Source organism: Seriola dumerili, unplaced genomic scaffold, assembly GCF_002260705.1.
Source record: "Seriola dumerili isolate Sdu_G_001 unplaced genomic scaffold, Sdu_1.0 BDQW01000331.1, whole genome shotgun sequence".
Taxonomy (NCBI): Eukaryota; Metazoa; Chordata; class Actinopteri; order Carangiformes; family Carangidae; genus Seriola; species Seriola dumerili.
Window position 1 is genome coordinate 2,643,813 of NW_019174586.1, and position 25,185 is coordinate 2,668,997.

At 42.4% G+C, this 25,185-nt stretch overlaps 1 protein-coding gene across 2 annotated transcripts; it reads left to right on the forward strand.

Moving 5' to 3' along the window:
- The first annotated feature begins 988 nt into the window (after window positions 1–988).
- On the forward strand, window positions 989–25,177 carry atg2a (autophagy related 2A). Of its 2 annotated transcripts, none has more exons than XM_022760021.1 (42): window positions 989–1,475; window positions 1,875–2,037; window positions 2,997–3,146; window positions 3,345–3,447; window positions 6,504–6,648; window positions 7,200–7,424; window positions 7,553–7,652; window positions 8,403–8,567; window positions 9,152–9,294; window positions 9,546–9,624; window positions 9,701–9,950; window positions 10,222–10,363; window positions 10,590–10,688; window positions 11,068–11,223; window positions 12,044–12,317; window positions 12,713–12,785; window positions 13,016–13,190; window positions 13,300–13,442; window positions 13,709–13,830; window positions 13,982–14,139; window positions 14,344–14,476; window positions 14,614–14,798; window positions 14,880–14,960; window positions 16,208–16,314; window positions 16,416–16,508; window positions 16,692–16,762; window positions 16,912–16,988; window positions 17,323–17,493; window positions 17,822–17,948; window positions 18,829–19,052; window positions 19,183–19,412; window positions 19,518–19,653; window positions 19,899–20,126; window positions 20,240–20,341; window positions 20,791–20,875; window positions 21,141–21,294; window positions 21,540–21,609; window positions 21,754–21,836; window positions 22,031–22,152; window positions 22,261–22,415; window positions 22,809–22,967; window positions 23,197–25,177. In XM_022760021.1, the coding sequence occupies exons 1-42, from the start codon at window positions 1,305–1,307 to the stop codon at window positions 23,431–23,433; spliced, it is 6,066 nt and encodes a 2,021-aa protein (XP_022615742.1). In that variant the 5' UTR covers window positions 989–1,304; the 3' UTR covers window positions 23,434–25,177. The 2 variants fall into 2 exon arrangements, with proteins under 2 accessions (XP_022615742.1, XP_022615743.1); XM_022760022.1 differs by having other exon boundaries at window positions 11,077–11,223.
- The last annotated feature ends 8 nt before the right edge of the window (window positions 25,178–25,185 follow it).

The window sequence follows — 25,185 nt, forward strand, 5'->3', positions numbered from 1 at the left end:
GGAATTGTAACCTTACCTTCAGTAAGTCAAAGGCATACTCAATTGGGTTGAGGTTTGCTGACTGACTCGGCCATTGAGGAATATTCTTTTTTTGCTTGCCTTGAGAAGCTCTCAGGCTGCTTTTGCAGTATGGCTTAGGTCATTATCCATCTGGACTGTGAAGCATCGTCCCATCAGTTTTGCAGTATTTGGCAGAATCTGAGCAGATACACTTCATAATTCATCCTGCTACTTCTGTCAGCAGTCACGTCAATAAAAACCAGTGACCCAGTTCCACTGACAGCCATACTGTACATGCCCATGCCATTACACTGCTTCCACCATGTTTGACAGATGATGATGTATGTTTTGGATACTGAACAGTTCCTTCTCTTTCCATCATTCTGGTACAAGTTAATTTTGGTTTCACCTGTCCAAAGAATCTTGTTCCAGAACTGAGGAAGCTTTTTTAGATGTTGTCTGGCAAAGTCTAATCTAGCCTTTCTGTTTGTGAATGATACCAGTGGTTTTCACCTTGTGGTAAATCCTCTGTATTGCCAATGGCTTTGACAATGGTACGCTTACCTCCCAGAGAGTGTTCTTGACCTAGCTAGATGTTGTGAAGGGTTGTTTTTCACCAAGGAGAGAATCATCCACTTTACTTTGTCTTCAGTGTTGCTGAGCTCCTTTTTGAGAATTAACCAAATGACTGTACAGAAGTTATTCCCTTGTCATTAACTGCAAGTTCCTTTGTAACCACATTTGAAAAACATTATCTTGTCAATTTGGAGTATAATGCATGGATGTATTATAAGACACATACATCCATGGTAAAATGTGATTATTATACTTATTGACCTTACAAAGATGGCGCCTGGAGCGAATCATATCTCTTTTCCGGGTCTTGTCTTTCGTCACGGTTACGCATGACGCACGTACGTTCACCATACCATCAGTTGGCGTATGATAACAATAAACAACCCTGAAACAGGAGATACGCACCAACAGGACCTGTCGCTCCGCTTCGACTGAAACGTATAGAAAACATGAGCCGAGACAGCTACAGACATTTGGAGTAACGTCTCGTCAAGTAGCGTGGGAGCCTCGTCGGTCCTGACACAAAGGATTTTCTAGTTTTTGTGTCAAGCCTAGGGGGGAACTAGAGTTACGGTTTACCCCTTCCTTAGCCCCTTGTAGCTAGCTGTGGCTCATTCCTTGTTTTTGCACACTTTGTGTTAGTCTGTTATGCAGTTGCCAGTGGACTGTAGTCGCACTCGTTCTCCTCCGCCACCTCTTCGCTCCCTCTCCCCGCTTTCTCTGGCCCTATGTCTCGCTGGCTTTTCCCCTGGTCGGGCTCAATCAAGAAGCGGGCCTGTCGATACCTCTTGCAGCACTACCTCGGTCACTTTTTGCAGGAACGACTGAGCCTGGACCAGCTGGGGTTGGACCTGTACAACGGCAGCGGTGTCATCAAGGAAATCAACCTCGATGTCTGGGTGAGTTTTGATCAAGAGAGGACAGAGTGGTTGTCAACTTTCCACCACCACAGCAGCAGTCATCGTGTGTTTTTGTCCGACTCGTGCACCCTTGACTGTTTCGCAACTGCACTCGAGTTCAACAACAATCTTCAACGTCATGCTCATAGCCTAGCTCGCATTTCTTCGAGGAAATACACTCCTGGGAAACTAACACCAGCCCACCAGATTAGCTGTATCTCTCATTAGTGTCTAAACACTCTGAACAGATATATTTCCCTCTGCTATGCTAACTATGCACTTCTTTGCTTTATAAGGCTACGTCCAGAGTGATAGGATGGATATGAAACAGTTATTCTCATTTCTTTCACTTTGTATTTCTTCCCTCTCTCCTGACTCACTGCTTCCTCTTTACTCCAGGCGGTCAATGAGCTTTTGGAGTCTCTGGGAGCTCCTCTGGAGATAGTGGATGGCTTTGTGAGCAGCATAGCAGTGACCATCCCCTGGCAAGCTCTCCTGACTGATCACTGCACCTTAGAAGTTTCTGGTCTTCAGATAACATGTCGACCCAAGTACCGGACCAGTAAGTTCACTCATAAACAACTTCTTGAGTCAACCCTTGGGATTTCCCCCTATTCCCTATTCCCTTCTACCAAACACATCAGTCAGCCACAGGTTGAGTGAGGGAGGATCTTCTTGGGTTTATTAGACTCATGCTGTCCAAATTTGACGAGTGCGGTCCAAAATAATGATTAATGTTCAAAGGACTAATTTGTTCCTGTTTTCATTATTGTTTTACCACAATTATTCCTGCAGTAGATCTCTTGTTTTGTCTCTTGGTGAGCAGAGATAAGTGTCCATTTGGTAAGATTTAATATTGAAGTGCATATAGAAATATTGAATACATAGAATATATAGAGAATATAGAAAAAGATGCACACATCAAGATGTGAATGAGGGTGGAGGGCTCCACACATTCAGGCAGATTCATTTCACCACAAGTCCACTTGTCATTTGCAAAGACCTTTGTGTGCTTTTAATCAAACCACTTCTCTAAAGCTGCAATTTCTTAACTCTTCTCAGTTACTCAAAGCCTATTATGTTTTTCTGCAGCCCAAACTGACATAGTCAGAATGTTTTGTCAGAGCAAAACCCCAAAAGTAATCAGTTAATTGTCACATATGAGGAAGAGCCATGGAAAATGATTACATTTGAGTAAGTGGCACCAAATAATGTTTTGCATTTTTAGTTAAAAACGACTGAAATGATTGTCAACAAATTAATTAGTTTCCTGACTTAATTAATCCTCTCAGCTCTGCACTGGTCTCCAGAAAACACAGGAGGTCCAACACAATCTCCATGTGTAAATTGTTAACTTTATGTCACAATATTGCATTGGGAGTATTAAGTGTCCCAGTCACAAAGGCAGTGTGCACATGTCACTTGCACTACATCTTTGTCAAAGCACAGAGAGAATATAGGTTAAAGAGCTTAAATGGCCAATTCAAGGCTGATTGTGAATCAGCATTTATTTGCACTCAGGTGGGGGTTGGGACTCCCAGGGTTGGTCATCCAGCATGACCTCCAGCATGCAGCTGGCTCAGGAGTGCCTGAAGGACCCCCCGGAGGCGTCCGAGGAGCCACCTGCCCCGCTGGAGGGGCTTGAGATGTTTGCACAAACCATTGAGACGGGTGAGTGAAAACTGTGTGTGTCGATGTGTAGACGTCAAAATTCTCCCGCAGTAATAATGAACACTCTTGACAATATTAGTGGGAATATTTCTCCAGTGAAAATCCAGTCTGAACACACACTCATGACTAAGAAGAGAGGATTTGAAAGATAAACACTAATGTAACTTTGCATGTTTGTCGTCTCATCTGTGTTTGCAGTCCTTCGTCGTATTAAAGTCACCTTTCTAGACACTATTGTCCGCATCGAGCACCAGCCCCTGGACCTGGATACAGGCGTTGCCTTAGAGGTGCACATCAAACGGTAGGTTGGAGTTAACATTTCAAGACTCACTTAAAGTAAATAAAGAAAAACTGGACTGTTATGTCCACTCAAAGTCCTTTTGGTTCTTACTCCACCTTCATGTTTTTGTGCCCATTATTTCGTATTTTTTAAAATTCTATGTATGAAAGTGTATGATTTATATATACTGTAGCTAATTCATTTTCATCTACAACTACTACTGGTGCTACTATTGTTACTGAAACATGGTGACAGAAAGCAGCTCATGGGGCTTTTAGAAATGCAACTTCAAAGGTCACTTTTATGGTTCATTTGGAAATAATATATTTATAGAAAATCCTACCTGAGTTGCCTTTTTAAATAATTACACTGCCCTAGAAATATGAAGAGGATCAGCTCAAATGAGTCGGGATGATTTCTTCTACAAAAGAACATAGTCCATGCAAAGCCACTAAACATGTAATTTTCCCTCTAATTTTAACACCAGCTATAGCTTTAACAGGATGGGCTTCCTGGTATAGTTTTTAGTTTTCTTTAATTATGGCATATTCCTCAAGTGAACAGTTTATTTATTTAGTCTTTTTGGGCCTGATCAAAACAAAAAACGTATAAGTTGTAGTTGTGGTTTCAACTCAAAGAGGCTTAAAATTATCCAACATCTTGTCTACTGTATTGAAATCAGTGCATCATTATTGTCAAAGTACATGTGTGAACAAGTGTGCTTATAAATCGGCCGTGGTTATAAGGACATAAAAATGCTCTGTAGCCCTTGTTGGTGGAGATACAAACTGAAACACAACGTGGAACTGAAGCACTTCAGGCAACAAAAGCAAAGAACAAACTACACAGAATGACCTGACACATAGTGGTTAGCATTTTCTACATCTCCTCTAATATATTAATACAGTTATCCAGTTTTATTCCCACAGCTTCTTATTTGCCATATGTCACAGTTTATCACACAGTTGATAACAAATAAATTAAATGTATGTCTGTGATCAGTAATGTTGTAACTCAACAACATCAGCACTTATATTACTGTTAGGGGAGAGGGAAAGCCAGATGGAAGCCAAGAATTAGTTTTCATCTTCTCTCTGCTCATCAGCAGATAAGAGCAGAGGCCCATGCTCCATTATGAACTTGCACTACTTGGACTTGTGTTGTCAGACAGCCTCAGTGTGAAGCTTACACAGGGTCAGTATTGACAAAGTCATTCACCTGAACAGGGTTTTTAAATAACTGCAGGCTGCAATTAAGGTGACATCAATGTGGGATGTCAGGGAGTCTGTGAGCATGAAATTGATGGATAAGTGTAATGTAAACACAGTCGCTGTTGCTGTGGTCAACTAGGGATTACATTGGTTGCATGACTATAGATAAAATAATAATCATGAAGTGTGCAACCATAATTTATTGAAAGCGATTATGGTTTTTAATGGTTGATTTTGCTTTTACTGCATTGTTGACATAATATCTTCACTATTTTGAAACTGCAGTGCTCAATCCCAATCAAATGACATATTATTATTGCTCACATGAGAATATTATTAGTACTACATTTGCACACTTGCCAACACTCCTGTTTCTCCCGGTAGTCCCTTGTATTTCAAGGTACTTTCCTGGTGCCCTCCCGTTTTCTTGTTTCTCCTGGGAAACTCATAACTTGCATGCCCCACAATCTTTATTATAAATAATCGTCATACACAGATCCATATGTTTTGCATGTTTGTCTGACGTTGTCCAAGTTGCCAGATTGCATATGAAACACAAGCAGGACACACAATCCACACATATACATACAATTTCATACCATCTGTTGCCACAACAGGGCAACCCACAAGCTGAAGTGGTGTATGCAGCTGCTGTCTGCACAGGCCGGCAGGACATTTGACTATGGAATTCATTCATTGTTGTTAAATTTACACATTAAGCAAAACATGTTAATTTTATGTTGATGTAATGTTTATCTAATAGTAAATGTTAATATTAATAGTTGTGTGATGGAATTTAAATTTTAAATGAATCTTGTTATTTGTTTGTTATTGCATTTAATGTATTTACTTTATACCCCGAGCCTGAAAAAATGTTTAAATGTTGACTTTTCATACTTTTTGCCCTGTGTTTAATCTCTCATGCTACATCCAGGCTGCCTCACCTTATTGTTGGGTTGTTGGGAGTTTATGTTGCCTGAAAGGAAAACCTGTCGACAACACTCAGGGTTAAAAATAGTTTTCAGACCGAGGTTTTTTTCAGATTTAATGAATTATAGAATCCTTTTTTTTTATTTACAGTTTATTTTGTGCTAAAAAATACATAGAATTTAGCATCATAGAAAAAGACAGTAAAGCACAGGACTCTTTGTAGTAAAGGAAGTTAAAATCATCTTAGGAAGGATTAGAATACAATGCCCCCACGTTTGAAACCAAACCAATGTCCTTGTATGTCCCACATGTTCCATGACTCTGTTGGCATTTTACTGTGACTCTGTTGAACCCTTTTTGTTTTCCTGGCTCATTGACAAAGCTTCTCAGGATGGCTGTCCTGATCTGGGGTCAGTAACCAGAAGGCCCTGTCGTCTCAACAAATCTCCTGATTTTTAACAGAACAACTGATCTGAGTCCCATGAGGCATGTTAGAGTGGTAGTGTTTATTAAACAGGAAGCTTTGGCTCCGGTTGTCTCGCTGAGATCATGGCACTTGCAGTATACTGTAATTGTACTTCAGTGAAACGGACCTTGAGTCAGTAAACAGAGACAAAATATTAAGTACTGCTTGTACTGATAAGTACGTCATTGTAAGGTATATTGATTTTAAAACTATAGCATCATTTCCATGAACAATTCTCTGTTGTGTGTCAGAGTAACTATGAACTTTTTCTCCGAATGGAAATCATATTACCATAAACAAATTTTCTTGCTGTCACAATGTAGATTTGGCTACTTCATCATATGCACCAGAGGAACAGCAGCCCTTTTCTTTTCAGTTCTTAATATTTACACTTTCTCCCACATGTTCTGAATTTCATTTTTGTCACAGCGCTAAATAATGTGTGTGTTTGTTTGCACGTGTCGCACCAGGCTGGAGTACTTTGATGAGGCGGTGCGAGATCCAGCTAGCCAGACTGCCGTGCCTGTCGACATCCACCAGCCGCCTGCCTTCCTGCACAAGATCCTCCAGCTGAGCGCTGTTCAGCTGTTTTATGACAGCACTGGCACAGTACAGGTGATGGACACCATAGTGACTTACTAAGGATTCTTTATGACTAATCTTTATGTCTGATTTAGTTTATTTTTTTACCTTTTTCCATCACACTTATCTTACATGAATAATAATTTAATGTTCTGTATCATTTATTCAGTTTACTTACTCACCCAATAACTAATGATGTTATGAATGATTGTAAAGGAACCACAAAAAATACATTTAAAAAGTCGAGATGAAAAGAAAGAAGAGGGTAAAAACTCCAAAGGCTTCAACAATATTCTGCGCCACAGCCAAACAGAAACAAACAGAAATAACAAGTTTATTGGTTGTCAGCGGCAACATAAAAATACACGCTTGAGTTAATTTGTCAACTTAGTGGAACATACTGGTGTGGTCCTTCTTTGTCTTCAAAACTGACTTTCATTTCGTACATGAATAAATGGGCAGCAAATAAGTGAAGGAGGAGGAAATGTTCCACAGTAACAATCCTGACAAAAACCCCAGTGTGATCTTTTAGGTAACGTAGATCTATAACCAAAAATGCTCAAAGATTTGACTTCATTTCTCAGAGTCCTCCTGAGGAGGAACAACAAGATTCAGCAGCAGCAAGTGAAGGAGAGGAGGAGCAGGAGGAGGAGGAGGAGGAAGATGAAGATGAGGAGGAAGAGGAACAGGCAAAGCCCCTGGCAGCCCCTCACTGTCCTCCATCTCAGCCACTGCTCATAGGAAGCTGCTCCGGTTTCATTGAGACCATAGTCAAGATCAAACAGAACGACATGCTGCCTGGACCAAAGGTGTGTGTGTGTGTGTGTGTGTGTGTGTGTGTGTGTGTGTGTGTATTGTAACACACTGAAGGTTTAGACAATGCAACTGTTCTCTTGTATTGACATGTGTTTCCTGTCTCTTTCTCTCTGTTCATCAGTTGGAGTTGGATGGGAAGGTAGGCTGTGTCCACATGCTGCTGTCTCCAGATCAAATAACCCATCTGACAGACCTGCTGGCAGCCCTCTGCATAGACACTGGTACACTAAAACATTGATAAACTGTACATGAAACAATGCAAAGGCAGGGTTACTGCTTTTTCAGTTTAACGCATGTGACTGAACGCTCAAGATCCAAACACGGATGAAAAACCCAACGTTTAATGACATTTTCATGAAAATTTTGAGTCTGAAACTGAACCTCTGATCCTTGTTATCAACATGTGTTTAATATATCACGGTGATTATGTCATGTGCCTCTGTAATTTTAAAAGATGGCGATTTGGTCAGCTGAAAGCAAAAACCAGTCAAGGTATAGTCAGGTCACAGTGAGCCCCGTTATGATAACATTATAAATAATCAGATGGGCATTAGACTTCATAGTGATTTTCTGTCCACAAATTAAATTGCTTTTAAATGAAAGAGGAAGGACAAATACTAATTTCACCATCCTTGGTGGTTATAATGAGTAAAATGTACTAATACTTACATTCCTGCATGCACTCAAAGTCAGACTACAAATTCACTGGTTATTCATTACTTCTTATGTGTCTAGGAACCACAAGGTAATTGTGTGTCCACAAGCTTTAGATACACAGACACAGATACATTGAAATGCAGACTAATAGTAAGCCTGAAGAAGTCTGTGCTGTTTTCTCTGTAGTTCAGAACCAGACAATAAGGTCACAGACATCTATAAATGTCTCATAAACATGACGTCACACAATTTGGTTTCTGTCTGGTTCTCTTTTGTGCATGTATGAATCCATTTCTCTGTCCTCTCTCCCCCAGAGCTAGAGACCAAGTGTGGTGGAATACACAGCCGCCCGTTAGACTCGGACGACCTGCGTATGATTGAGGAGGACCTTAGTAAGCAGCTGGGCTCCAGTCCCAGAGACAGGGAGTGGGATATGGAGTCTGACCTGGAACCCTATGTCACCGGTTTGGAGAATGGAGGTATACAGAGCTGCAAAGGTTCACTTATAACATATCTGTCTGAGATACCCGGCCTGCTCCTGAAGGTGTAGTGTAGTTTTTAATCATGTCAGACACTGACTTATTCCTGTGTAATATACATATGAAGAGTTTCCTTCCAAAGTGAGACTTTAATAAGTTAAAGACACTGTTGAAAACAGCAAAAATAACATTCATTAATTGAACAAATGGGGTTTCTTTTGGATGGTGGAAAATGTTGCTCTAATTGTAAAACAAAATCTTCGGATAATAAATCAATATATAGCATTAACATATGCTTATAATACATTGCTAATTAAACTTACAAAAGAGTTTGCTGATCTGGAAATGACTTTGAAAATAATCTTGCCACAAAGTGTTTGTGTACATTGTAGTAAATAACGTGTGTCTGTGTCTGTGTCTGTGTGTGTGTGTGTGTGTGTGTGCGTGTGTGTGTGTGTGTGTGTGTGCGTGTGTGTGTGTGTGTGTGTGTGCGTGTGTGTGTGTGTGTGTGTGTGCGTGTGTGTGTGTGTGTGTGTGTGCGTGCGTGCGTGTGTGCGTGTGCGCGTGTGTGCGTGTGCGTGCAGAAATGTTTTACTCTATGGGTCCTGGTGGGATGAGCAGTAGTGTGACGTCTGTGCGCTCCGGCAGCGAGATGTCAGACAGTGATATGGAGTCCTCTACACACAGTGTAGCCAGCTTCACGCAGCCTGCAGCACTGACTGCACAGGTACAGCCTGTGTGTGTTTGTTGGCAGATGTCTGATACAGCATGCACAATAAGCTTATTGCCCTTGAGAGTCAATATTAGTATTGGTATCTAGTACTAGTTTTGCCAAGAATAATATTAGTATTTTTAATATTAATGTTATGTTAATTTGTCGTCTTTCTTCACTTACTTACAGAGAACAACAACAAACACAGAACTGGAGCCTGTAAATGTACTTATCAATCTGATTTCCGCTTTACCTTCCCCTGTCAGGGCATGTTGAACTGTCCCAGGCGATATCCTGTAGCGGGCTGCCTGTCAAGTCTACCGCAGGCCAGCAGCCGGACCAGAGGTAAAATGAGCTATCAGCAGTGCAAAGTACTGAACTATTCTCAGATCTCTCTGAACTCTCACCCTCTTCCCTGCAGGACGCTCACACAGCGGCCAGGCAGAGCAGCTGAAGCCTGATGCTTTGTTGCGTGTGACGCTTGGCGGGCTCACCCTAACCCTGCTGCAGGAGGACCTGCCCTCTACCCTCGATGGAGCCTCGTCATTGGCTCAGGTGTCTCAGGTGTTCTTCCGGGAGTTGGCCTTCTTCAAAGACAGCATGTTCAGCGAGAGAGACTTCCACCATCTGAGAGGTGGCTTTGCCAAGGCCTGCCCACACTCTCATCTCAGGTAGAAAAACACACATATATTTTGTCCTTGCTGAATTATAATTCATGTGGACTTTTTGCAGAACAGTTGCAGGTTTGAAGGTACTTATTTTGGGCCTGCAGAATATATAGAAGAAATATATAAAGGGGAATGCGGTACATTTCTGAAAAGTTAAAAACACTTTAAATTATGTAATTTGCCAAACACTGTTGTTTTGGCTTTGTACAGTCTACTCTTAGAGAGTGAGAGTGACTAATTTGTGTCCAATTCTCTCTGTTGTCTTCTCTTCCAGACTGACAGGAGCAGCAGTGCAGGTTGCTTTTGAGATGAAGAGCGGGAGACGCCACAGTCGAGCCGTGACCTCTGACCTCTCCTTCAGCAGAATGGAGCTGTTAGAGTGCCTCTGGGAGGACGGAAAGCCTCAGTACAGCGAGGTAGAAAATATAATGTAGCTTTTCAACTGACTGGCTGTTCACATTAGGTCATTATATTTTCAGTGGGGCCAATGGTGATTGCATTAGCAGCGATAAGCGATCACATAAGGTGTAAGGTGTCTGAATACTGCTGTCACAGCTGAAAGTAGTTTATGTTTGTTGTTCTCTTACCAAGCTAAAAAGGAAGACTTGATAGTCCAACATGTTTCCCTCCGTCTCTTTCCAGTTGCTTCAGTTCCAGAAATCTGGTTTGTTCACAATTGGAGCAGCAGCCAGACCGTGTGCCCAACTACACTACAGCCTCTGTGAAAAACACCTGCGTAAGGTACACATTTATACACACACACACACACACACACACACACACACACACACACACGCACACACGCGCGCGCGCGCTTTGGTAGCAGTAAAACTGAACATTGAAAACCTGGATTGTGACAATGCCAAAACTCATAAGCATATTCATGCCAACTTGAATCTCTTATATCTAATAAAATGTATTACAAAGATTTATCATTGAAATGTTTCCCTTAGTGTAATATTGATAAGTTCTACAAAAAAAATCTGTAATTTAACAAACTGTATCATAGTAGAGTCTGAACAGTAAGCAACTGGGTGGCAATATGATAACAATAATTTATCAGAAAATGGATACATTAGTCTTTGAGACATGTCGTGTGTGCATGTTTGTGTGTTGCCAGGGTAAACAGCGGGTCGTGCGGCGGGACAGTGTGGTGCGAGTGGAGCTGGCAGAGCTGAGTGCAGAGCTGGACCTGGACATCCTCAGTCGCCTGGGGAGCCTGAGCAAAGCCTTCAGCCACTGCCCCACACAGACTGCTGGACCTGGACTCACACAGGTGCAACCCCACAGACACTCATCCCATCATCAAAGAAAAATATACAAAGAGCCCTAAAAATGTAAACCCCAATTCACCTGAAACCATGATTAGTAACCAAGGTAACAGTCATGTCACAAAACATGGCGCACAGAGGAAATCAACTGACATGTTATTACACCTGCTTTGTCATGGATAATAATGGTGGAAATACATGTGCCTAATTCAAGCAGAATTATTATCTTAATTTGGGGTAGAACACAATATTTATTTGTAATCAAAACCACACCAAGATGACCAAACTGAACAATGACCTGCTCTCTCCAAGAGTTTGTAATTTGTCCAGCATATTTATCTAACTACATACAGTAGATTTACCAGATTGTGTTTTGTATGCTGTTCACTGATGGTACTTAATTATGGTTTTGAGCTTTTCTTCTGTACAGCAGCCCATCTGTAGAATAACCCAGACTGCTCATAGCTTAGCAGTAAAACGTTGAAGTAATCCTGTTTGGTTATGCAGAGTCATGGATTTTTACATCAGCATGACAATAGGACACCAAACATAGACAAAGCTTTTTGGAAAAAGCTTGAGAAGGTAATCCCGTCATGTCTGACTGATCATATTTTTGCTGACGCAACCATGAAGAAAACTGCCAGGCATAAGGGTAAATAAGCACTTTCTCGGTAGTCTTCTAATTGGCCTTAAGCTCTTAGTCAAGCTACTCACTGGTCAACGCTAATTACAGGTGTGACTGTCTGTAACTCCTCAAATCCATGTTCAGCTAACTTTCTGTTGATAAATAAATACTAAGAGATTTCTCACTGTCTTTCCTCTCAGACCCAGAGCAGTGAGCTGTGCTCCTCCTTCACCCTCCTCTCCCCACACGCCATCCTCAAGCTTCGCTTCCCCATACCCGACCTGCGGCCCCTCCCTAAGCGCCGGCCTCCAACTCAGAGGGCGGTGCGGCAGGAGACCTTGGTGCTGGAGTTGATGGAGCTGGAACTGAAGCACCAGGAGGCCCCAGACCTCCAGGGCGGCCAGACCGCCCCAGGACAGCCATGGGCTCCCTGCCTCACCCAGCTGCTGGAGGCCTCCTTCAGCGACCTGCACGGTGGGAACACACTCGTATATACATTACTGTTGTTTTTACTGACAGACACACAGTATACCGACCAATGCCAACGGCTCAACGTAGATTTCAGCTGATGACAACAAAACCCTTGTTTTTGTTAATGTGTTGCCATTAATATTTAGTTTTATTATGAGCCGCTCATAGAAGTGGTGGAAAATGTATCTAAAGGGCTTGATATGTAAGACTGACTGTAGCTCTGTTACACTTTGCTGTTGCATGTAGTCCTGCCCTGTGGAAATTTAGATCGCAATTCAGTAACACATTACTTTATTTCCCCTTAATAATGTAAGAACTGAAATTAGAATTAAAAAATTATGCATCAGGGACCTAATTTGAAATGTGGCGTAGAGAACTGAGGTGTTGTGTCTCACCAGGGTCGTATGAGGGCTGGGAGGGCGGCTCTTTCCCCTGTATCAGAGTGAAGAAGAACTGTGATTCTCTGCCCAGGTCAGTAGTGGTGATCATGAGAATAATTAGATACATATTTCATGAAAACATTTTTAGCTGTTGAGCTACATGCTATAATCTGATGCTCCCCAAGATAAAGTTGGAGTTTCTGCTTCTAAATTGAATAATTCTTGCTCATGAAATCAGACGGATAATATTGTTATAATATAATCTACTACAAACCAGTATCACCTTTCACAATCAATCTGTCCTCATGTTTCTGTGAACAGGATATCAGTGCATGTGCGTGGAGGTGAGGCTCAGGGCCCAGCAGCAGGTCTGAGTGGGATGAACCTGGGCCTCATCGGCGACCTGGGATCTGCCTTCTTTGAAAGTCACTGTGAACTCAACAACAAAACCAGCTCGCCGTTCTCCTCCAACCGCACCATGTTTGAGACTGAGGAGGCGTGTTGACACACAGAAAAAAAAAATGGCACATCGCATTTATCAGCTGTCTTATCGACCTTCCCGACCTAACTCATTCCTCCTCCCCTTTCCTCCTTTCTTGTTTTAGATGGTGATACCAGCCGACCCGGAGGAGATGCGTCAGTTTCAGGCGCAGTGCGTCGCTCAGTGTCAGTGTGCTGTGGACATCAGCCTGCCACTGGCCTACATCCTCCTGCCCAGCAAACAGGCCTTCCAGAGCGTCTACAACAGGTATGTCAAGAGTAGAGTAAATGTGAGTGCTGTCCTCACAGTATCCAGGAATCCCCCCACAAGTTAAATTATCTTCAGTAGAATTACTTAAATTTAAAGAAAATAAGTTTAGATCTTTTTCACTGTACAAGATTGTATTGTTCTCTAAGTTCACTCGGGGTCAAGTTACAAAATGCATAGTAGTGGTGTCCTTGTTATTATATTGGTCTTAAATACTGCATCAGAAGTAATGTTTAATTTTCTTCACCCACCTCTTTCTCCAAAAGGATCAACAATGATCTGTTGATGTGGGAGCCGCCTCCCCCTCCTCCCCCCTCGGCCCACAGCCCCGATCAAGGCCGCCATCGTCACGATGAGTTCCAGCTCTGCAAGTCAGCCTTTAGATTGGGTGAGTCTGACATGTAGATCTATTAGACATAATTATAACTTCCCATACATACACAAGTTTGATATTTTATTTGTCTGTGGACGAGGTTTGTCCCTCCAGATGAACAGATAATGTATTTTTTTCCTCTGTTTTCTCGCAATCTGTGCCGTAGACTCTGATTCAGAAGAGGACGATCCTCAGTTCTTTTTGGCCAGCGAATCATCTGGAAGGACACAACAGTCAGCTCTTCGCCCAAACCACAACCTCAGCCTCCTCTCCCTCACTGTGATTATTGGCAAAGGACGCCTCCAAGCCAGAACAGACAAGAAGGTGTGCCAGGTGGTTGCTAACCATAATATTAGGAGGACGCAGAATTTAAAGAGGGCTCTGATGAGTTTAACTGCATCAGCTCTTGAGCATGTTGTTTGTTTTGTCAGGTTGCTTAGTCAAATCTAAAATTTTTGTTCCTGTGTCCGTTGTTATCAAATCATTTCTGTTTTTCTTAACCATTTCCACTGCATTTCATTGATTCAGGAGGACGAGAGTCATGGGGAGATTGTGCTCGACTTGGAAGGAGGGAAGATATTCAGCGTGGCGCAGCACCAGAACGACCCTAATCTCAATTTTTTGTGTCTGGAGAGCAGACGAGTGGAGCTCTACCACCGAGGTTCACATTGTCTTGTTGTTTGCAAACATTTAATCGCAACGTAATTCATATTCTCCTTTTCAAATTATGTTGAAGTAGATCTAATGCCAAGTAGAAAATGTTAATGTATCTTTCTGGTCATCTCCACACCGCTGCAGCGGTGGTGAAAGACACCCCCATCCCACAACGGTTGGAGATGCCCAGCTTCACTCCACCAAAACATTTGGACCCCACCATCTACCCCACAGAGGTGGGTGTGAGCAGCGTGAGCGGCAGGGAGGGGGAGCTACAGATGTTATCTACAGCCATCAAAATCACACTGGACCTCCAGAGGAATGTCAAGGTACGTCCTCCTCATGCATCCGGTTCTGGTGTTGGTGCAAGTTTATAATGAATTAATATTTGTTTCTGCGCCTCCTCGCAGGAGTTCCTAGTCGCCCTTCGACTTCAAGGTGCTACAATGCGACATTACATGACGCAGTCCAATCAGAGCTGGCACGAGCAGGTGAGAAGCAGCACAAAGAAGCTAAAAACAAGTCGTGTTACAGATCATAGAGTCTTCTTTGTATTTTCTTGTCTTGCAATTTTCTTTTTTAAAAGTACATCAGTTTCATTCTACTTGCACTTTACTGTCTTTGTACACTGAATCACTTAAGGAACACAGTTTTGTTCCCATGTATACTGAGTATTTTATATTGACAGAATGACAATAAAATTCTACCTTGACCTCGAAAGCACTAAAAACAGTTGTAAAAACAGTTGTATTCTTTTGGTATTTTTATCATTTAATTTCTAGGCATTTTGAGTTGTTTTTGCTTACTGCACACTTTACTTGCCTAATGTGAAAGTGCGATAATGCATCGAATGTCTGGAGAACAACTACAGTGCAGGGAAACCGCTGAGCCATTTTTCAGCAGAGAAATGACAGATTTAAGGATCTAGTGTTAAGAGTTAGAAAATGGCTTTTTCTCTCTCTAGACAAACATTTTTGACATTCCACATTCATACAGAAATAGACATTTGGAAAATGTGAAAAGATGTGGAGTGCAGAAAGAGGGAGACGGAGATACCGATTTCTAGAAAACTAGAAAATCTTCATTGTGCTATTGCTTATGATATTCCAACATTTTTTCCAACTACATAAACTGTCATTCAGGCGCTTGCTTTAGGGGAGTTGAAGGTGATTTTAGAGGAGTTGTAAATCACTCATGTAGATGTAGCAGCTTTTGAGAAAGTGGGGACACAAAAAAGGGTAAATTACAGTTAATGACAGAATAACTCAGAAGTCAATCAGATATCACAGAGTGATTATACAGAGCAGAATAATGTCTGCAGATCTTTCCATCCAGACAATAAAAAACATTAAAGAAAAATCCTAGGACACAGATGACTTGGCCAGAAACATCATCCTGTCCGTGCTGGTAGCTCTTTCCTCACAGGACCCACCGGTATTAAATCACCAGCCCAACAACTCAACTTTTCTTGCTCCCGAAGATAATAAGTATATACTATTACATTTTAGTAAAGTATGATTTTATATGAGTAATTGCAAAACCAAATAGACCTGCAGACCTATGCTCTCATTACATCAAATGCAATTTGGCTTGTTTTATTTTCCAGTTATACCAATTGGGTTATTCCGACAAATGTGAACCACTCTCGTTGTTGAAATCAAATTAGGTGGATGAATTGAAAATGTTTGACTTTCTGTATCACCTGCCAAGTGAGTCTGTCTGTGTCATTTTGTTGCAGCTGGTTGACTTCCTGGATGTTATTGATGATCCCATTCTGGGCTACACAGCACCTGCCGTCATCACTGTCCTCCACACACACCTCGTTACCTGTGCCGTCGACTACAGGTATGCACCTGAGAAAGTGATTTAGATTTAAAATGCAAGTGTAAATGATGCCTTTCTCTTATATTTTTTTCACCCTCATCTTCTGCAATTCTGTTTGCCAGACCTCTGTATCTGCCACTACGAGTGTTGTTCACAGCGGAGTCCTTCTCTCTGTCCAGTAATATCATCGTAGACACTGCCACCTTCCACCTTAGGTACAGTTCACCACCAGCTGTCCGTGTGAATAAAACACTTACTGAAAATATTTTTGGAATGATAATCAGCACAGTAAATAAAATGATGTCTGAAATGTTGTCAGATTATATGACATTAAATGAACTGGTGACTTGCAGAGTGAGAACCTGGTTTAAAATGTGTTTTTGTTACGCCGTGGTCAGATTCATCCTGGATGACTCTGCTCTCTACCTCTCTGACAAATGTGAGACTGACATCGTTGACTTGAGGAGAGGTAAGACACATGATACACGTGTGTGTGCTGCCGAATTGTACAATTATACAATAGTAACAATAATATTTGTTACAATGTTTCAAGCCTGAATTATTGATTGATTACTGACTAGTCTAATGAAAACCATCATGTGTCTCTGTCTCACATAGATTATGTGTGTATTCTGGACATCGACCTGCTGGAGCTCGCCATCACCACATGGAAAGGCAATGATACAGGCAAACTTGTGAGTGCTCGCAATCTGTTTACTGTTTCACTCTGATTTGTTTGTGTAAAAATTACCTTTCAAGAATCTTTGATTTACACAGATTTGATCAGCATTTGATATATTGCATGGTAAAAGAGGAAAACAAATGAGCAAATGAACAAATGCATAAAAAGAAACCTGCAGTAGCTGCATGATTTGATTAGGATTTGATTGAATATCGATCGGTTTATATTTTTTTGTGATATTTGTCTCCTCCCGTTCTCCCTCCTCTTATTCCCTCACTCTCTGTCACCACCTTTCCTCTTTCCTGTGTCTGCCTATAAATCTTCTCTGACTTCTCTGTCTCCTCCAGTCCCAGCCTCTCTTTGAGCTCCGTTGCTCCAACAATGTGGTCCACCTGCACACCTGTGCTGATTCCTGCGCTGCCCTTGTCAATCTGCTGCAGTACCTGGTCTCCCAGGGTGACCTACACCCCCCGCCGCGACACGCCTCACCCACTGAAATCGCTGGCCAGAAATTACCAGTAAGGGCCGTGTATTCACTAGAGAATAAAGATAATGGATGGATAAGAATATAATAATGGTTTTGTGTTAAGTCAGTGCCACTCCATTTACTCATATACATATAAAATACAACTTAAATGTTATGCATTAAGTGGATTCTCTTACTCAATGTGACTTAAATGAACTTCATTTATTAGACGAGTCAGCCTGAAGAGTATAAAGACTCCTGCAAATAATTTCCTAGATAAGTAAAAGTGAATGGATGATCAATTTCAGATGAAACTGCGATAATATATGAACATATTTGGTATAAACATGCCATAAAATTGTCTTGCCTTGTCTTGTTAGTTGTCAGAAAGTCCTGCCTCTCTGCTGCCGTGCCCTCCAGCTGAAACCGCTGAGATCAACCAGTACGATCTGGCTGATGCCTTAATTGACACAGAGAAGAGCCATCGAGAAGAAAGTTTAGACCCAGGTAGGGCAGAGTTTGTCTCATGAGAACAGAACACGGTTCAATCCTGTGATGACGACAAGTGTCCTTGTGTATAGGAAGAGGACTGTGGGCTGGTTGATTTGAATTGATTTCCATACATGATGCTTGAAGCTTGACAGAGGAATATATTGTCACACATTGAACTGAATTCAGGAAAAAAACATGAAACTCAGCCCCTGGTTTGCCAGATTTCACTAACACAACAAAATTGGTTGCAATTGCACCAGCCAAAGAATCCTGTGCACTGTTCATCAGTTGAACTCACTTCATTAACACAATGTCTCAGTCCTCAGACTTTCATCAGGCAAAATTCATAAAGACAAACAGTACCATGTATGTTAAAGGCTGCAGACTTTCACCTGCCCACCAGAGGACACCGGCAACAAATCCCACCATGCATTCAAATTAAGAAAAACATGACACTGAGATCATACAATGGTAAACACACATATCTGCCAGTAAAGCCCTCTAGAGACATTAAATAAAAGAACACTTTTTTACAAATCACTCCCATGTTACACTATGTATTCTCTTGTCTTTAGGAGATTGCCTTCAGAGCCCTTTTACCCTTTAAATGTATGTTGAGGCCTGTGTGGATTTTGCCTGGTGAAGGTCTTAGGAACAAATTGCTGTGTTAATAAAGTGAGTTAAAGTGATAGACAGTGTGTACGATTCTTTAGTTTTCTTTTCCAACTAACACAATAAGTTATGATGTAAGACAAGAAGTGTAATTTACAACTGTATGCATACACCTGCTCAGGAGGCTTTTAGTCGCTGCAGAAAAGGGTGGAGGGTTTTTACAGTACCAGCTTGGTTGGCCCACAGTTCTTTGCACAATGCTGGACTTTGTTGGATTCTCCAGGTTCACCCTCCATGGCAAGAGGCTCGCCTGTCTCCGTCTACCTGTTCCCTGGTGAAGCCCCGAAACGCAGCCCCTCCGTCTTGCAGGGGGAGGACTCTGAGCTTGATGGACTGGTTGCCACAGCAACAGAGGCTCAGGCAGATATGATGTCAGAGGAAGGCTCGGAGGGCTCCACGGACAACGATGACTTCTGCATCCTGGAAGCTCCTGGCATGGGTATTCCTGTGAGTCTCTCTACTTACTTTTATTATCCTCTTTTGTCTGTCTTACGAACCTCTTCTTCCCCATTAGCCACATAGCAAAACTCCGTCTCAGATTTTTTACAAAAATCTCCATATGTTGGTTTTGTTACAGCCCAGGGACGGGGAGCCTGTGGTGACGGTGTTGTCCCAGGGTCCCATCAAAGTGAAGGACAGTCACTTCTCGAGGCCTCGAGGCAGCTCAGACCTGCTCCGAGCCCCCAGCCGCTTCCCGGTGCCCCAGAGCAGGGTGGTGCTGCGGGAGATCTCTGTGGTCTGGCATCTGTACGGTGGCAAGGACTTTGGCGGCAAGCCAATGTCCATACATGCCCAGCAGACAAACAGGTAACACACACACACAGGGCCACAACTAGGTTTACGTTATTATTCCATTATTTGTTCAGTCTTTTACATCTCTCTTTTATTTTCTCTGTCCTCTTCTCCCTGCAGAGGCCGTTCAGTCCCCGCTGGTGTTCGTGGGTCCCCATCTCGCTGCGTCGCTTCCTCTCGTCCTCAGAACTCCTGGCGGTGGGCAGGAGGCAGCGGGCGTCAGCACACACTGCTGATGGAGATCCAGCTCACTAAGGTACAGTGGTGGATGATAATAAGCAAACTTGGTCAAGTGCTGTTCCCATGACGGAAAATGCCCTTTACTTAACCGCTTCCATTCTATGTTACTTTATACTTGTACTCCACTACATATTTTTACTCTGCAGTATTGACATTGATTGAGACTCAAGAGTTATTATGAGTTGGTTTACCTCAACATAAATTTGATTTTGCAGTATAGGAACGCATTCCCCAACACATTCCTTCTGTTACATCCTCCAGGTGTCCTTCCAGCATGAGTCCTATCCAGTGGTAGTAGCGGGGCAGGATGGGGAGGGGTCAATGGCAGCTGTGGTCGGAGTTGGTCCCAGTGGCGAGCAGCCCCTCTCCAGGCAGGTGTTCATCGTCCAGGAGTTGGAGGTTCGAGACCGACTGGCCTCCTCGCAAATCAACAAATTCCTCTACCTCTACACCAGCGAGAGCATGCCCCGCCGAGCCCACTCCAACATGGTGAGGCAGCAGAGAGGCAGGGGATGGACAGACAGAGGGACTCTTTGATTTAGAAGCTACTGAAATGAAAGATGTGATGAAGATGACATTGACTGTGTGTTTTCTTTTTATAGCTGACAGTGAAGGCCCTGCAGGTGTGTCCGGAGTCTGGCCTAGGTGGTCCAGAGTGCTGTCTTCGTGTCAGCCTGTTGCCGTTACGCCTGAACATTGACCAGGTAACTCCAGCAGCAGAAACCGAACACTAACAGTAACTGTGTAATTGTGTGCATCCAAACTCAATCCCGGTCTCAGAGTAGAGTCTTCAGATCTGCACTGTGTAGAAAATGAAGAAACTGACCCTGGTTCTCTGATGTGACTTTTATTCAAAGCTGTTGTGTGAATGCTTCAGGCCTAGGAGAAACAACAGCTATGTTTGCCAGCATTAGAACTGAGATTAGAGAACTAGATTAGAGAAAACATTAGAATTATTCTTGATTTTCATTTGCAATTGATTACAAATGAAAAACATTTTAACTTACAGCAGTTTGGCAACAGGCAACTCAAAGCCAAGAGTAATTTAACTTTGTCTTTGTGATCTGCCTAGAAAAGCTTTTTGACACATCACAGAATTTTTGTGGCTTATTGATCACTCTAACCAGCCTGTTTTTCCACATCTCCTTTTCAGGATGCACTTTTCTTCCTGAAGGACTTCTTCAGTAATCTAGCTTCCTCTGTTAACCCTTACCTGCCTGTGGACCCTGCAACTGAAGGTGAGCTACATATGTCTGGTGATGATTTTTTTGTTCTTTGCTGCATATTTCATCAGTTGTCTTTCATACTTAATGTGAAGGGGTTTGACATAAATATTAAGATTTTATACAAGATCCATCACGTAGACTTCTCTCATTTGTTAAACTACCTTTTGTGGAGTTGAACTAATTTTGAGCATGTTTAACATTTCTTATATATTTATTTTTAGACACACAATGGTAAATATGTATTTTTCTATATCTGTCTCCATTTTATTATTTTCAGTGAAGGCAGACCCCTCCCAGAAGGCGTCTGAGGAGACAGAGGCAGCTGCTGGTCTGGGACCTGACCTCACAGCTTCTGTGGAAACTACCTACAGCGAGCAAAGCTCCTCCTCTGCCGGCTCCACCTCTTCCTCTGACCAGCCAATCTACTTCCGGTATGTTGACATGTTGACAGTAATTCAACAGGAGGCATCGAGAGCGTTGCAATCAAAGGAGAAGGAGGTTTTTCTGTGTTGTGAAGACACTTGTGTTCAACAAGTTCAAATATGTGTAAACTGTAACCTACAAGGAAAGCAGAACATTGCTAAAATAAGAGTGGGTGCACTTTGCCAGCTAGTCTAAGATGAATAAAGAGTTATTGATTGATAATTTCTCTATTCTGTCCCTCTGTCCTTTTCAGGGAGTTTCGTTTCACCTCTGAAGTGCCTATCTGGCTGGACTATCAAGGCAAACATGTCGTCATTGAACAGGTGAGACAGTTCATCTGTCACCTGGCCTGACCAAAAGCTTATCAAAAAGAAATCTGTAGGACTCGTGCGTGTTCGATCAGGAAGTAATTGTCCAAGCTGACGGTACTTTCACACCTTCCCTCCATCCTGCTCTTTGTTTCACAGGGAACGTTTGCAGGGATTCTGATCGGCCTGGCCCAGTTAAACTGTTCTGAGCTGAAGCTAAAGAGGCTGTGCTGCAGACACGGGTAGAAAAACAAACATTACGTTACATTACAGTGGATACATTACTGTTATCTGAGAGACTCTCTAATTTGCAACTACCCCACATCAGTGTTCTGTAGTTTGTGACCTTTTGAGAGCAGATCTTTATGTTTGAAAAGTATACCAGTAGAGTCTTCAGTTGTTTGTCTCTCACTCTCTCTTCTGCAACACTCCCTAGTCTCCTCGGTGTAGACAAAGTGATCCAGTACGCTGTCACAGAGTGGCTGACCGACATCAGGAAGAATCAGCTGCCAGGCATTCTGGGAGGTGTTGGCCCCATGCACTCGGTTGTCCAGCTGTGTGAGTTGATACTGCTTGTGCACACACACTGTCATCTTAACATGTACATGTTCTTTATTCTGTTTCACTCTCATTTATCCCCTCTTTCCCGTCTCTGTGTTTCTCCAGTCCATGGAGTGAGGGATCTGTTCTGGTTGCCCATCGAGCAGTACAGGAAAGATGGACGCATTATTCGAGGTCTCCAGAGAGGGGCAGCGTCCTTCGGCACTTCAACAGCTTCAGCTGCTCTGGAGCTCAGCAACAGGCTGGTGCAGGCCATACAGGTACTGAGTCTGGGAAGGTTTTTCACTGTAGTTTAAGACTGGTGACTGTGAATAAAAGATGTATTACATGGCTGTCATAAGGGCCATTTTGGGAATAAATTTTTCTCTGCAAAAGAGGAAAAACGTCTGTTACAAAGCAATTTAACTCAATGAAGATATGAGGTTGAGAAATGCTCGGGAATTTTTTTTGTGTCCAACTGCATGGACACTTGTTGTTGAAGGATATCAGAATAAACAGGGCCTCAGGTGTTTGTTAGGTCAGTTTTATTTATATAGCCCAAAATAACAAATTAGCCTCAAAGCTCTTTACAATCTACACAACATACTCTATCCTTAGACTCTTGATTTGAATAAGGAAAACTAACTTGTGGTTTCTTTCTGCTATTTTTACAGGCCACAGCAGAAACAGTGTATGACATCCTTTCTCCAACGCCTCCCCTGAATCGCTATGCCATCACTGAGGGCCGGGCCCCTTCCAGCCGGCCCCGCAGAGCCGCCCAGCCTGCAGACCTCCGAGAAGGTGTGGCCAAGGCCTACGACACTGTCAGAGAGGTGCGTGCCCAAACTTAACCTAAGCTCAGTCACTTTTTCACATTCTTGTAGTAACTGTGCTGTCGCCTTCCTGCGGTAATCTCATATGTAAAACCCAGTTTACATAATCAGGATGGGGAAATAGAGAAACCAGATTTCTGCAGCCAGATTTCTCTTGAAGAAAAGCTCTCTGCCACACATAACCAGGTTTCTAATCTGTGTGTGATGTTCATTCTGTTTGCTCCTCCAGGGAGTGATTGACACAGCTCAGACTCTGTGCGATGTAGCATCCCGCGGCCACGAACAGAAGGGTCTGCCTGGTGCTGTGGGCGGTGTCCTGCGGCAGATCCCACCCACCGTAGTTCGACCCTTGATAGTGGCCTCTGAAGCCACCTCCAATCTGCTTGGTGGTATGAGGAACCAGATCAAACCAGATGCCCGAAAGGAGGATTTCCTGAAGTGGCGCACGGAGGACGGCCAAGAATGATGACGGCTTTTTGTGTCTGTGTGAGAGAGAGAGAGAGAGAGAGAGAGAGAGAGAGAGAGTGTGTGTGTGTGTGTGTGTGTGTGTGTGTGTGTGAAATTATGATTTGGGAAAGTCTCAGCTAGGGGAGCGAATCCGGGGTTTGAATGTGTATTTGCATGTGTGTATGGACTAATGTGTCAGCTTGCTCCAATGCAAAAACGAAGCAACAACTAACTACTACTACTGCAGTTACTGACATCCAGTGTTTTATGCGGCTCCATCATACATGGACATACTAGATTTAATTCTTCTGTTCTGCATTCAGCAGGAGCTCTCTTCATATTCCTCCTCTCAGTAATATGCTAGTCTGCAGATTTTCTGTGCTGTCTGTGCTAACATATCACCATCACTCTCAACCGGCTTCATTTTCTTTTCAAAGGAAGGATTATCACTCTCAAGGTTTTCATTGTTCGTAAGAAAGATGCAGAATGTGGGCATTTCATGTACTCTGACTTTTTCTGCTTTAACCTGTTTGTATTCTAATTTAAAATAGGGATTTTGATGTAAGTTTACCTACTTCATGTGGAAGCAAAAAAGTCTTAGGGTATCACAACTCCAGCAGCACTTAGCAACAGTATAAAGAACAACTGTATTGTAAGACCATCATGTTTCAGCTTTTGGTCTTTGTCAGATTATTTCATGAACCTTGGAAGTAGGTGATGTCTTATGTCAGAAATCTCACGTAAAATTTTAATATCAGTTCACGTTTTTGGCTGCAGCATGTGATGAATCGACGAGTACTGTGACCTAAGCTTTGGTCTACTTGTTGTTCAGTGATGCTCATAGAGGAGACAAGGAGGATACATCAATCAAGTGTCCTTTGCTAACACCCTCCAGATGTTGGCAAAGGGCTTTCACCCTGATTTCACAAAGCCACGCTGTGTGACTGGTTCAGGTTTAGCCCCACTACGCGCCCACTACTCTCAGTGCTGTTATTTGTGCCATAAACCTTGCAGAGTGCCCTTTTTGACTAGTTTGTTTGTTGCCTTCCTCAATCCTGTACCCTCTCTAATACAAATATAACATACACTGGCTCATATTGATACTAACTGAATAAAACACCAGGTCACATGAAGTCTCTAAATTCTGTAGCACATTGGATTCTGTTAAAGCTTCACAAAGTCGAGTTGGATTTGAATTGTTAATTGTTTTACAAATTGATGTCATTCAATGGCTCTTTTACCTATATCGCAGCTCTTTTGTGCTTCTGTTCCCATGAGGAGTTTAGGACCAGAGCCTGCGATCTGAATTAACCTACTCTCTCCTCAGAATTGCTTTGCCCTTTTCTTTAGTAGCCTTCTTGCATTTTTTAAGTTTCTTTATTTGTTTTTTGTTTGTTTGTTTTTTTATTTTGTTGAAACATAAATATTGTCTCATTTTCAAAACAAGAGTTGAGATGATGGAAATCTGGTGATAATGGAGGAAGAATAATTAGGGGTTTGTGATTTTAAAAAAGTTTTACATTTTTATCTTTTTTGTTTAATAAGTGTAAGGGATATGTGTCCCTCTGTGTTTGTATGTGTGTGTGTGTATGTGAATGAGAGAGTGTGTGTTTGTGTGCGCGCATGATGCATGTCTGTGAGGTTGTCAGGCTGTTGCTTGTTACACCTCTTGTGTGTAATTACTATTTACTATATCATAAACTGTATGAATGACCTGTATATTACAAAGACAAGGAGTATACAAAATTAATACAAAAAATAAAAAATTTGG

Bases quoted from the DNA above. Each gene is read 5' to 3' on its own strand.
- atg2a (XM_022760021.1), top strand. From the start codon at position 1,305: ATGTCTCGCTGGCTTTTCCCCTGGTCGGGCTCAATCAAGAAGCGGGCC. The intron at 1,476-1,874 runs GTGAGTTTTGAT...TCTTTACTCCAG, and splicing joins AAATCAACCTCGATGTCTGG to GCGGTCAATGAGCTTTTGGA. The intron at 2,038-2,996 runs GTAAGTTCACTC...ATTTGCACTCAG, and splicing joins TCGACCCAAGTACCGGACCA to GTGGGGGTTGGGACTCCCAG.